Source organism: Cryptomeria japonica, chromosome 1 (assembly GCF_030272615.1).
Source record: "Cryptomeria japonica chromosome 1, Sugi_1.0, whole genome shotgun sequence".
In the NCBI taxonomy this organism is placed as follows: Eukaryota; Viridiplantae; Streptophyta; class Pinopsida; order Cupressales; family Cupressaceae; genus Cryptomeria; species Cryptomeria japonica.
This window is the reverse complement of record NC_081405.1, coordinates 124,673,172-124,688,007: the sequence shown is the minus strand read 5'-3', so window position 1 is coordinate 124,688,007 and position 14,836 is coordinate 124,673,172. Positions and strand designations below refer to the sequence as shown.

Genomic DNA, 14,836 nt, shown 5'->3' with positions numbered 1-14,836 from the left:
TATTTCTATATATTATCTATTTATTACACCTACCTTTCCATCCATGCTCATACATTTATCCCCTACTTTATCCATATATGTGCAGATTTAGATCCATTCATCTTGATTATCTATTTATTATGCCTATCTATAAATTTATTTCTAAACATTCTATCTCCATTTGATTATAGGTTCTTGTCACACTTTTCCTTATATGGAACCTTGAATTGTCCTTAGATTTGGTGAATTATTTACTTTGAGATGCATGACTATTCTAGGATCTGTATGTATTGCAATAAGAAACAAATGTAATGGTGATATTTGCATATCCATATTTCTTTTTATTTATATGTGCCCATTTTGATGGGAGTACCTTAATAAAATTATGTATTGATAAATGAAACTAGATCAAAGTCTTCCCTGCCTTAATCTAGATACACTCAATCTTTCCAAAATTTGGTTCATTCCCTAATCCATTCTCCATCACCATTTACACATATTCACATACATTTCATTTTATCTTATATGTGTTCAGACATATTCCTATACATTATCTATGTATATATTCCTAAATATTCCACCCCTATTTAATTCTAGGTCTTGCCACTTTTCCCTAGACGCTATATACTAACTAAACACATTTTTACATGACATAGCTACGTTCTTGTGTTTAAAGAAGGAAATGAGAAAATCACTCAAATCATTTATCTTCCTCAAGCATCACTCAAATATCATTTCTATTTAAGAAAGGATCATATTGATGACACTTCCATTAGTACACTAAAACAAATCTAGATTTGCACACTTATTTTAGGAGCAGATTCACATAATTGAAATTTATTGTTTTCAATTCATTACATAAGTTTCTCAAAGATTGATGTAGGAGAGTATGTCCCCTAACAACATAACTACAATTGCCTAAAGGTATTTCTAAATATTGTAACCCAAATACTAGCATAGATAAATGTAAACTAGGCAAACTAAAGATCAAAGTCATACAAATAACTAAATCGTTTTTGTTTAAAATTATCTTGTAAAAAGAATTTCCAACCTACCAATGTAATGCTCTAAATGATCCTTGAGATTCATGAATTTTTTGAAATATAAGATAACAGTACAAATCAACATATAAACATGTGCTGTGAAAATATATATGTTTATGAAAATGACTTGACTCAAGTTTATGTCCACATATCTAATATAAGATGATACACAAACAATTTAGGGACCATGATTGTCATATTTATGTGTAGAAGAAACTTTTTGAAGAAATTACAAATGTTATTCATGCCTTTTCTTAGCATTTTGCTTTTCCTACCCAACGTCTGTCTCGTTTCAGAAATCTTTTGAGCAGCTAATAATGCTTCTTAACTACAGTTACATTCATTCAAATTATAACTTTCCCTGAAAACTAACAGTCACGCCCTCTCCATTATAAACAAGACACGGGGAAAAACTACACTTGAATACACCTTTTACGTTACTTCAATCTAAAAATAAAATAATATTTAGAAGGAAATGAGAAAATCAGTAGCAGAGAGTCTCAGCTAGTGCCACCTGAATATCTGACAATCATCACACTAACAAAAACCTACATCCCGTAATGGATCCTAAAACTAGGGAGGCGGCAGCCCAAACGCCTTTCTAAAAAACTTCAGTATGTCAATTCCAATGACGGTTCTGAGCTTCTATGTTGTTGTCATTAGAATTCCCGAAGCAAAATAAGGAAAAAAAGGAAAAAACTCAGAAAGAAACAATGAAAATGGGGTCACAGGAACATCAACACCCAATAATTATATTCGATGCATGGATGCGGGAGGCTGGGGAAGCAAAGCAATTGGTAGATGAAATTGAGTCTCATATCAGGGAACGCGATTCTGTGATGGCAGCAGGGGCAGATCCTTCTTATCATGTCTTGACAGCAGCCAGGCGTAAGCTCATGGTGGTCGGCACCAAACTAGATCGCCTCGAATCTCTTATCCACAACCCACCAACTAAGCCCATATTGTAAGTTTTAAACATGCCAGAGTGGCATTTTGTATATAGGAGCACAAATCTATAAATCTATTTCCTGTTATAGCATGTCAACATACTGTCTTGTGAGCTGCTATATGCTTTAAGATTTATTTGAACGTTTTCTCTTCTTTGGCATTTGGTTTGAGGATTATAGTAAATGCCCAACTTTAAATCTGTTGCCTGCTATGGGTATGGAGACTTTCTTGTAGGCTGGCATGTGTTTTTGAAGATTGCAGCAGTACCCAACTTGAAATCTGTTGCCGGTAATGGTGTATTAACACTCTCTTGTGAGCTGCTTTATATTTTACGTTTTTTCTAAATATTTTTGATGATTTGGCTTTTGCTTTGAACATTACAGTAGCGCCAACATTTTTTTTTCTTTTTTCCATTTGTAAATTGTTGTCTTGGAGGGGAAATTTTTAGCCCCGATGTCATGACTGAAGGATTTGTATTGTATTGAAACTGGTTTGGATTACACTGGGTAGGAGCTTATGTTGAAGAATTTCTTCTATGCAATTTGATCTAGAATTTTTTTGATCTTATGTGTTTTATTAGGTGATAAATCCGTCCAATGTTTACCTTTTTTTGGTCTTGGTAAGTAGTTGTCTCAGAATGAAAAACCTTCTCATCTTGCATCCCACCCTTAAGGTGCTTGTGCTCTGCTGAAACCTTTCTGGATTAAACGGGTTAGAAACTTATATTGAAGAAATGTTTCTACATCATATTCTGTAAAATCTACCAAGGGCTCACACCTGGTGTCATCTGTCAGAACTAGAATTAGAATTAGGCGTGGTGTGTTACTTGAGTTTCACGCAAGAGCAGCGTGGTTCACAGATTTGAACACGGATCTCCACTGTGAAAACTTTCTTGTTTTTTCACTTGAGCTCATCCCATTGACTTGTAATAACCATCTTTTTTTTAGCCTTTTGCTGATTGTTTTAGTTATGGAATGGAGCCATTATTATCAGGTTCCCACACTTCCATTTTTTGGGTACGAAGGGGTTTAGATTTGAATTCTTAGGGGACCATACTTTGTCATGGTCGAGTAGCAACATGCTCCCTATATCTTGATACAGAGGGGCTTGTTTTGACCCCTCAACCCTGAATCCCAGTCCCCACTGCCATCCCAGGGACGCCCCCTGATTGTCCCCTGTCCTCTAAGGGACTATTCGCCAAAAAACAGGGAAACCTCCGCTTACTTTTAAAAAGAGTCATTTACAGTCAGTTTTTTGCAACTATGGAAATAAAATTTACATTTGTTGACTGGACACGTACAACTATGGAATGGAATTGTATCCATGTTGAATGGCAACATACAATTGTTACCCTTTTCTACAATGGGCAAGTCTATGGATGCTAACAGCTGTTAGAAAGCAATACAATTATAAAATGAGAGTATACAGGCGTTGAATGAGCAAATGCATGCTGCATACAGATGTAAAGTGAAATCAAGCATATGTCAAATGAGAGCATACAGTTGTAAGAAATGAATGTTGTCATACTTGTAACACTTTCATGTATTATTTTGTATCCTTTGGGCCTTTGATCATACTGAAAAGATTGAACAATGAAATCAGAAATTTCTATTTTTTATATCTGCCATACTCATATCAATGATCATATTACATTGAATATTGGATTTCATAAATTATATCGATGTCTAATTTTGAACTTTGATGTCATCTAGAGCTAAGCTTGTAAATACTGTATATATATCCCCTGCATATCAAAAAAATGATCCGCGGACTGCAATCTGAAAAGTTTCATTGCAGTTTAATTGAGAAAAAAATTGATGAATTTTTTCTGTTCAGACCACCCAGTGGTCACACCTGGTCCAAATCGTCATAACTAGATTTGGATGTGGCATGTTGTTTACATTTAGAATTTTAGACAAGGGCATTCTGATTCAGAGATGTAAACATGGAGCCCCACTGTGAACGGTAAAACCATAGCGATTTTCTGTTGAACTCATCTCATTGACTTCCAGAACCCACTTTTCTTTCAGGCTTTTATTTTTTATTTAGGTTATAGAGTGGAGCCATTATTTACTGTTTTCCTGCACTTCCATTTTTTTGGGGTTGAGGGGGTTTAGATTGTCTTTATTTTGGGGGACCTTACTTGGTCAAGAATGAGTAGTAATGTTCTCTGCATATAAATTTGCCTCAGTCCACACGAGTAGAAGCTTATAATAAAGGAAAGTTTTGCTGTGATTAAAAAGGATAAAAAATGATGGTATGTATTCACCGAAACCCACCCAGGATTCTCACATTGCTTCACCTGTCATGACTGGAATTGGATGTGGTTGTAGAGAAAAAGAAGCCTGATAAACCTGTACAATAGATGTAGTGCATATACAATCTGAAAAAACAGAATGAGAAAAGCAAAGACAATACACTGTATTTTCACTGGGAAAAACCTTTCGGGTAATATACCCAGCATAGGACAAAGTTTCACCCTTAAGCATGTGCGGATATAATTTGGCACATTGAGAACGGTTTTACATATTGTATTAAATCATGCAAGAGGTAAATATGAGTGCTTTAAAGCATGGGTGAAAGTAGAAAGTAGCCAAAATAACACCCAATTTATTTATATAATCATTCCTTTTCCAAAAAATGCTGAAGGAAATCAAACAATTGCTTCAATTAGTGAGGTTGATCCTGTCTAGACTATCGATCCCATTGAGACTTTAAACATGGAAAGTATACAACACTCATCAACAGTGTTGTATTCCTCAAATTTTACACACGGGCAATGTGGGTTGGAGCATAGCATGAAAACTTGCTGAGTACTCAAGAAACTTGTGAGTTGAAACAGGAAATGAAAAAAACCACCATTAGCTCTCCTAGCTGGGTTTTGCTAATGAATATAGGCTATAGCTTAATAAGTTATTTTTTACTTTGCCAAGTTTTCTTAAGTCATTGAGTCTGCTGAGTTTTGCCAAGTGATTTTTCAAGCTATGTTTTGGACTTTCGAGGTTCAAATATGGAGCTCTGCCATGAAAACTCCATTGTTGCACTCATTTCACTGACTTCCAATTTGCCCACTTTGATACCTGGATTTTGAGTGATATTTTTTGTTATGAAATGAAGCCTTTCATTCTTATTTTCCTGGACTTCAATTTTTTGGGGTAAGGAGGGGTTTAAGTTTCAATTTATTGGGGACATTACTCTGTCAAAGATGAGTAGTAATAGCTCCCAATACACGTCTGTCTCAGTCCACAAAAATGCCTCACTACAGTCAAGGGCTTCCTCTATTCGTATATTTTTTACTGTTTATCAGTCTGATCTTTACGTGTATATTTTGAAAAATTATTTACGGCTAGTTTTTTAACATTTTCTAATGGGATGGAATATATATCATAATCTGATCTTTACCTGCTGTAATCTGCTTCAGTCCACAAAAGTACACTTCTTACAATTGCTTGGCACAATTCCTATCTTTGGTTGTTTGTTATTCTGATATTTTACCGTAGATTGTGGAAGATTATTTACTGGGATTTGTTTCATCACATGCTCTTGGGATGCTATATGTTTTGAAGGCTGCATGGATACATGGATATGTTCCACAAACCTTCAGCCCTTTTCAGATGATATGTTTGTTGATATATGTCCTACAAGCTCACTTTGTACAGCTTGCTTGCGTCTCCAACTATTTACTCTTTCATTGATTCTTGCAGCTTGCTATAACTGCTGATGACCATTTGTTACTTTTGAAAAATATTTTGTGATCAAAGGCTCGAGCTTTCAAAATCTTGCAATGACCACAAAAGTAAACTGCATGCTTAAGAAGATTTTCAAGTTCATCAGCATTTTTATAACCTCCAAAAATTGACAAAAAAACTTACTTTGAATTTTGAACATTGACCTTTGACCACAAGAAACTGCATATAAAATGTCTGCTAGGAGATTGCTTAATCCAAGAGAGCTTTGTTTACAACCAACCATAAATGAATCTGCTTACATTTGACTTCCATTCTGAAGAGAACAGAATCAGTTGCTTCAAATGAAGAATTGAAGTTTGTTTTGACATCAATTTATTGATTCTTTATGTGATATGTTTCATTTGCAATTGATTACATTCTCTTGTAAAGTGCATAGTTACTCGTAATTAAGAGTTAATGATAATGTCAGGAAAGATGTCTCAACCTTGCATCCTAATTGTAATATATTCACCTTGCAATCCTATCTGTATTGTATATTCTCCGTGACAAGTGGGCTGATGGTGGGATGTGGGGGGTGGGGGATCGGGGTGCCCTTGATTTTTTTTTGTGAGGGGATCATTTTTGAGTGTTTTTCATGTTTTCTTGGCCCATGGTATTGTATATATAACTTTTTGATGCGGCTATTATACACATGCATTGGGGGTTGATAACTTATATGATAAATTTTATGGGCATTAGGGGCTGGTATAATGAGTTTTATGGGTATTCTTATGCTGCTAGAATTTCTTCAGATCTCCTGTTGGTGATACTCCTCTAAATTCTTAGACTCTACAAGTGTATTGTAACCACTGATTACTGAATAATGCATTGAGTTGCTTCAGAGTGTGGGGTTTTTTCCCTGAAATGATTTGCCTCACATAATCAGTGTGTTATGGTATATTGTTTTTTGTTATTTCCTTGTAACCGTATGATCGGTTTCATTTTGCACATGCTCCCTCTCATCGATTAGTGTAGGAAGAATATTCTGCACCTCTGCTTCCTTCCAGATAATAGATGCACAGTTTTCCCTCCTACAATTTGGATAGGTCTAGGATGTTGTATCGTGCCAAATTGTCAATATTCTGAATGTTTATGCTGTATTTTTCAGTGCTTTTAGCTAATAAATGAAAATAACAGAATTTAAAAAGAAAATAAACATAAAGGCATAAGAAATGAGAAAGAAAAACAAAAGGACATAATTTGCTTTTGATGAACATTATTTTGAATCTTGTGTTAAATGGTTTTTATGTGCATGTGTATGAAATGAACATTATTGATGAACTATGTTGCAGGAAATATGCCTGGGCACTGTTTTTTCTAAAACATTCTGAATTCTGAACACATCCTGATCATAAGTGAAACATTTTTCAAAACTCAGAAATGGCCCTCATGTTTTCACACCATTTCCACAAATAACTCGGCATTTCTGGGCAGTTTATAGAATGAAAGTGGGGGTCATACCCTCTAAGAGAAAACCAACCCTATGCTAAACTAACCCTGCCTCTAACCCTAACTTTCTCTAATCTGAAGTAAAGATAAGCAGAGAAATTAGTGTATTGCACATTTCAATTTTGATATTTTGTCACAAGAGTAATGTATACAAACTAAGGTTGATCAAATTTTGGGATAGTTGGCGAGAGAAGTCTGATTTGGAGCTTAAGGAGTTAGCCTTATCATTTTTTGTTACTTGGTGACAATGGTAGCAAGGGGGTTGGTATATAGATCCAGAGATGATACAGATGCTCTCCAGGGAGAGATGCATGATCATTTGTTCTAGAACTAGATTGACTATGATGTAGTTTAAACTTTGAACTACTAAATCACAATTTAGGAACTATTAGAGGACAGATGTTTGCAATGCATGAATTAGAGAGATTAGATTTCCACAGTCCATTATGATTAGTGCTTTGTTTCGTGATGCCAAAAAATCATCCTGCACAGTTGAATCCAAAAACAAAGAACTAACGCATGAATTACCAATCAAAGTTTCAGAATCATTGATCTAACTGATCTGGTCAATTGTATTAAATAGAAAATTCAATATGTATATTAATAATTATGTCTATCTTTTTTTTTTGATCGGTAAAAGGCCGAAGCCAAAAAAAATATCTATTAATAAATTTTTTAAAAGTTACACCTCCATTCAGTGTGGGCACCAGTAGGAAAGAATGGAGGGAAGAAAACCTTTGGTCTTGCCCAGATCCCTTAAGGGATCAGATCAACATTAAATAACCCAGTTTAAACCCTAATATGTGGTGTAGCTGCTAATTACATGATACAAAATATACAGACTTCCAGAGTTTCCAAATCCATCTCTATCTCGAGGGGACCCTCTTGATGCCTAACAATCTTTCTGCTGTAATTTAATTCTCTCTGTGCTTTGTTTCCCATACTAAACGCTTGTGCTCATCACCAGGATCAGCATATTCCAGTCATAAAGCCAACCTCCTGCAAAAACATTTCTATCTTTTGGCTAAGATCATTGTTAGTAAGCCAATAAAGGTGATAAAGAATACTTAAAATATTGAGAATGATTATCACCAAAAACCCCCAGATTTTCGATTTACATACATTCCGACTTAAGCTACTTCTTTTCTGCCATAAAGAAGAAACATAGCACCATAATGTTTACTGCCTAAAAATCAAAGCAATTGCATACCCATCTATTAAATCGGAGATCCAAATCAAAACCTGTGCCAAGAAAGGCTCGGGCCCTACTTTATCCAGTCTTTGCCTTGAAATAAATTTCAAAACCTAAATAGCTAGAAAGACCCAAAGCCATTCCTGCCTTGATGATGCATGAGACAGCCATACATAATGAAAAGGATTTGCTAAAAGAGCATTTCAAAACAGCCCACATAACTGCTGATCTACCATCAAATATACCAGCCCTTGATTCTTTAGGGGCCTGACAGTAAAAAACACAGTCCCCCTGCAATCTTCACCCTAGAATAATTTTCGAACCTAAATAACCCGAAAGGACCCAAGCCATACTTGCCATAATAATGCATGAAACAAAAAAACCGTGTTGGAGAATTTATGCTAATAGAGAATATCTGATATTCGCCGAAATTATCCATATTTAGCCATATAACCATCTATTTAGCAGACAACAGAATATACCTACTAATAAAAGTTTTGAAATAAGTCTTAAAGGTTCGTAAACCATTTCTAAGAAATTATAATAGAAAGCCTCCACATCACCCCCTATAAATGTTGCAAAATTTCAGGGGATCACGAAAAAACTCAAACTGACAAAACAAGGGAAGAACCAACCCTTTTTTCTTTAGGCTCTTGTCAACGAAAACACAGTCCCCATGCGGGGGGAGTTGTTTTGCAGACAAGCTCGATGAAGAGGTCTCCATCACAGCTTTCTAAGACCTTTTTTTCACCTGAGAGGAAGATTTCTCAGTCAAGTGGGATGCCTTAATGATTATGGGAGGAAGTACCTAGAATCTGTCTATATCCATAGCCGGGAAGTCTGAAGGAGGCGATAAGCCCTCCTCAATCATGTATTCAATCCACCACTTTGTGCCCTGAGCCGGCTTCAAATGAAGCCATTTCTGGAGAAATGCTATGTTTCTTGCAATGGTCGGTTTCCTTGCTTCAAAGGAAGAAGTGTCTTTGATGACCAAGATAGGGCGCCTTGCCACATTCCTAGCCTGATTCCTCTCACCCGGCTCAACATAATCCTCTGGGTAAGCAATCATCAGATTCTCATTCTCATTATGCACTGCAAGATCTAAACCCGACAACAAATTTTCCTTAAAGACCGCCTGGCAGAGAAGAATAGCCTCATCTTTGGGTAAGCCCATTACAAGTAAGATGGCTACAAAGGTAGCTAGAATGTCATAATTAATCCTGAACCTGAATTTGTAATTCAAATGCTCCTCCCCCATAATCTTAGAAACAAACCTCAGAGCAAGATCATCAAGATCATTTAGGATCCTGCTCCAACGTTCATGTTTAATTTGGCCTTTGAAGGCCATCATCCTACTATCATCCTTGGGAATCATAAGAATAGAAGACTCCATTTTTAACAATTCAGCACAATAATAATGCTAAACCGAGCCCAATCGAGCTAAATAGCAGGCCAAGAAGGCTCTCGAAGCTAGGTCTCATAAATGTCGCACATGCCAAAGAGAAGGCAATGAAGGCGATATAATTACCGAGACAAGGAGATGAAAGGCCGCACTTCAAACGCTGCCATCTATAAAAATGATTCCGTCTACGCTTAAAGACTAATGATGGGGCACATAGCGCGGAGCTGAAGATATACCGTAGATCGGCTACAACTTGTTCCGAAAAAGTCACAAGGAAGGGAGAAGAGAGGCATCAAGGAAAACTATAATCCTTTAAATGTCGAAGTAATTATGAAAAGACCGCACTCATAAGTATGAGTATAAGATCATATACATAAACATAAAAATACACAAGAAAAGCATATGCTTATTAATATATATATGTATATATATATATATATGTATATGTATATATATATATATACACACACACACACACATATATATACATATAAATATATATATATATTAATTATATATGTGTATATATATGCCTATATAAGTATGTTCATATACATATAGCCCTATGTTGTGCGGCAATATTCATATATCAATTCCAATATGTATAAAAAGATTAATTACGAAGGGAAAAAGAGTAAGAGGATAAGCCAGAAGATCAGCCATGAAGAGAGGAAGGACACCAACTAGACAAAGGCATACCACCAGTTTCATGGCCTGAAGTAATTCAATGGGGGCAAAGGTTTAGAATCGTCTTACCATCCACCCCCAGAATAGCCAAGGAATCAGCCTTACCATTGCCTTCTTTGTATATATGATTAATAGTGAACCTTTCAAGGGAGCCGAGGAGAGCAAATGCCCTCTTCAGATGGCTATTAAGTTTCCAATTAGGAATAGAACCCGATCTAATAGAATTGATAATTATTGTAGAGTCCCCTTAAATTTCCAAATTTTTAATTTGAAGATTTTTGGCTATAACTAAGCCTTCACAAAGGGCTTGAATCTCAGCCATGTTATTAGTATTTATTCCAATAGGTTTGCAAAGGCTAGCTTTCTCCTGTCCATATGAGTTGTGGATCACACAACCTATACCAACAACCCCAGGATTGCCTCTAGAGGCACCATCAAAGTTTAGTTTAAGCCAACCTGAAGGTGGGGAGACCAAATAGCCTGGGCTCTATCAACAATATTATTAGTGGCCCCCTTCCTAAAGAAGGGGGGAATTTTAAGACCCCGCCACTTCCTTCTCATAGATTCATCCCAGCTTGTAAACTTAGGATTCTTCTGCTGAGACAGTAGTAATCTACTATTAGCAATTTCCACTATTGAGGCTTTCTATTTTATTGATTAAAAGGCTCTCCCTTAATGTTTTATTTTTGAAGATTCTTCTATTTCTTTCCTTCCAGAGTTCCCAAATGAGGATTGAGGGAGCAATGTTCCAGATAATACTATAAGACCCAATGTTCTTATGCAAAGGCCAACTTTGGAGCCACTTGAGAAGATCATTTTGTCTCGGAGAGAACCAACTCAAATCTATGCATAACCAATCCCAGCAAGCTTGGTTGTATTGGCAATTTAGAAGGATGTGATTAACGGTTTCTCCTTCATTTTCACACAGAGGACATCTAGAGGGGCCTTAAAAACCTAATTTAGTGAACCAATCGGCTATTAAAATTTTGTTTTGAAGAGCTGCCCAGGTAAAAAAACCTGCTTTGGGAAGTCCTTTATTCCAGCACAATTTAATCGGGAGATCAGTTCTGGGTAAAGAAAGTTTATCCTGCAACAATTTATAACCCTCTTTCACACTATACAAGCCCTTTTTTGATCCAGCCCATATAAGTCTGTCCCTACCATTATGAAAGGATATCCTCCTATCCTTTAAGTGTCTAGTTAACACTTCCATGTCTTGATCCGGGAAGCCAAACTCAGACAGCTGCTTCCATTCCTAGCCTAATACCAGATCACCATTGGGGAAAATAACATAGTCCTTAACATAGTGACCCCATACATCCTTTAACCGATTTATAACCTATTCATTAATGCCTAAGGTATTGAGAGGCGGATAACCACCCCATGAGTCTTCCCAGAAAAGGGCATTTTCCCCATTAGCAATATCCCAAGAGTTTATCCGTGATGATGTCTCTGCAGCGTAGCAAGAAATTCCAAATCCTTGAGCCTTTCGGATGGGAGGCAGTTCTAAAAATACAACAGGGGTCATTATTGGCCAAATATTTAGACTGTATAATTTTTACCCACTTAAGATTAGGTTCGTTATAAATTTTCCATACTAACTTCGCCCCAAGCGCCCTGTTTTGCATGCCAAGATCTTTCACCCCTGCCCCCCTGCTATTGCTACTGCAGGTCTACATATTTTATGACATGCAATCAAGGCCAAATTCTTCCTCTCAGCAATACCATTCCAGAAAAAATTCCTCAGTTTCTTAGCTAGTTTTTCATTGATGCCTTTAGGAAGTTGTAGGCATGACATTTGGTAGATAGGTATACTAGATAGCACTGATTTAATCATAGTGAGCTTACCAACAGAAGATAACCATTTATTTTTCTAGCTATCCAGCTTCTGATCCATTTTGTTTTGAATATTGTCCGAAAGGTTCTTGGTTCTATGCCCTTTATCTAAAGGTATGCCAAGCTATTTAGAGGGCAACACTCCCTTAGTAAAGCCCATTGTATTGCTAATAGCTAGTTCAATTCTTTGATTAGTATTAAAGAAGAAAATTTCTGATTTGCTTCTGTTAACCAGTTGCCCAGATGCCTGAGCATAGTTTTCAAGGATAGCCCTAAACCTCTGAGCTTCAGCCACACTAGCCTCACCCATTGACATAGTATCGTCTGCAAATTGTTGATGAGTGACAGGATCAACCTCACTAGCTACTTTAATGCCCTTGATCTGGTGATCTCTCTTGAATGAGAGATAGATCTACCTAAGGCTTCTGCCATAATAATATAGAGAAAAGGAGAGATCGGATCTTCTTTTTTGAGGCCACTAGAGATCTCAAAGAAGCCCTCCGGGGTGTTGACTGATACAGAGAATTTGGGACTAGAAATACAATCAAAGATCAGATTGATCCACCTCTTGGAAAAACCAAAGGCCTCATGCACTTGCACAAAAATCTCCAATCAACCTTGTCATAGGCTTTATGAATATCCAAATTTATTAACATTCCTGCAGAATGATTTTGTTGAAGGGAGTGAATGGTTTCCTGAGCAATGATGATTCCATCAAAGATAGATCTTCTTGGGACGAAACCCGTTTGCTCATCAGATATGATGCCGGGTAGCACTGATTTAATTCTACTAGCTAGTGCTTTGGTTAGAATCTTATAAATGGTGTTGCATAACGAAATGGGTCTAAAGTCATCAAAGTACCCTGCACTTGCTTTTTTAGGAATAAGAGAAATAAAGGTGTGGTTAATTTCTCTTAACACCTTTCCTAAATTTCTAGTTGCCTCAAGAGCCTCAACCATGTCTTTTCCTAAAATATGCCAACATTTATGAAAGAAACAAGCCGGGAATCCATCAGGACCTGGGGGTTTGTCAGGATTCATTTGATTCAGGGCTGAAAGAACTTTTGCTTCTGAGAACTTACTATTTAACATTCTATTTTGGGCCTCCGAGACAAGCCTAGGGATGCATTCCAGAACCTTAGATTGTGCATTCAAATCAGATGACCCTCGATTATTCAGAATTTCCATGAAGTGATTGATTGCTTCTTGGGCAATCAATTTGGGGTCATCTAAGCTATTATCTGATCTATCCTTAATAGTTGAGATCCTATTAAGGTTCCTCCTTATCTTGGTACTATTATGAAAGAATTTAGTATTTTTGTCTCCACTCTGAAGCCAGGTCTCTCTAGATTTTTGCCTCCAATAGACTTTCTCCTTTGCTAGGATGTTATTATAAAGTCCTATAAGCTCTTTCTCTTTAGCATAACTCTGTTGATTCATTCCATCTTTGATAACTATTTCATTCAGCTCTCGCAACTCTTCTTCAATTTTGGCTTTTTCTTCAAAGATATTGCCAAATTTTTCTCTATTCCAAAGGAGTTTTTGCTTAATATATTTTAGCTTAGCTACAAAACAAAACATCTTAGATCCTATGAAGCTTTCTTCATCCCATCATTTATCAATTAAATTGAGGAAATTTTCATCTAACATCCACATTTTTTCAAATTTGAAGGGACATCTGGAAGGATGCATATCCTTTTCAATCAGAGGGTAAACAAGAAAGTGATCCGATCCAGAGGTAGGGATAATTTGAGAGTTCATTACGTGAGGAAAATCCAACAAATTTCCTTTGAAAAGGAATCTGTTAAGCTTCTCTGCGATGTGACTAAAGCTTGATCTCCTATTGTTCCAGGTGAAATTACCATTACTAGTTTTGATTTCCAGAAGTTCATTAGTGTTTACCCAATGTTTGAAATCTTTCATTGATTGGGGGAATTCTTCTGACCCCCCTCCCCCCCCCCCCCATTTTTTTGAAATGTCTAATAGAGCATTAAAATCCCCTCCAATACTGAAGTGATTGCATGGATGGGAATCAAAGAGGTAACAAAGTTCCCTCCACACCAATCTCTTCCTGTTATCAGGAATGGGACCATAAACGTTTAATAGAAGGAATTTAAGGTTACTTTGCATGCTCTTAACCATTCCTCCCGTCCAATGTCTACTGCTGAACAAAGGAGTATAGGAAACCCGCCTAGGATCCCATATCATACATAGACTTCCTGAAGCACCAATAGCCTCAACCGAATCCATCCTCCACAAACCTAGTTTCCTGCCAAAATTAGAAGAGTCTTCAAGAGTAAACTTTGTCTCTTGAAACATCAGGAAATCAACTTTCCAAGAAAATAAGAAGCGCTTAATTAAGCGTTGTTTGTTAGGGGCCTTTAATTCCCTAACATTCCAAGTAATTAACTTCATGGCTCTCTGGGAAGGACCTTCCCCTTCCCCACATCAAAGAAATCAGTAAGTTTATTAGAGACTTTCTGCCTCTTTTTTTACCTTCAGCAGCACAATCAGGGAGATCAATACTATGACAGTTTTGGCTGATTCCCAGAACATGCTCCGAGATAGGGTTA

The 14,836-nt window shown here is 36.6% G+C and overlaps 1 protein-coding gene across 2 annotated transcripts in view; it reads left to right on the top strand.

The window, feature by feature from the left end:
- Window positions 1–1,271: 1,271 nt before the first annotated feature.
- The window catches only part of LOC131026687 (uncharacterized), a 29,004-nt gene continuing 15,439 nt past the window's right edge, over window positions 1,272–14,836 (top strand). For both annotated transcript variants that reach the window (XM_057956616.1, XM_057956615.1), the window contains exon 1: window positions 1,272–1,986. In XM_057956616.1, coding sequence (XP_057812599.1) covers window positions 1,670–1,986 — 317 coding nt within the window. In that variant the 5' untranslated portion in view covers window positions 1,272–1,669. The remainder of the gene's footprint in view (window positions 1,987–14,836) is intronic.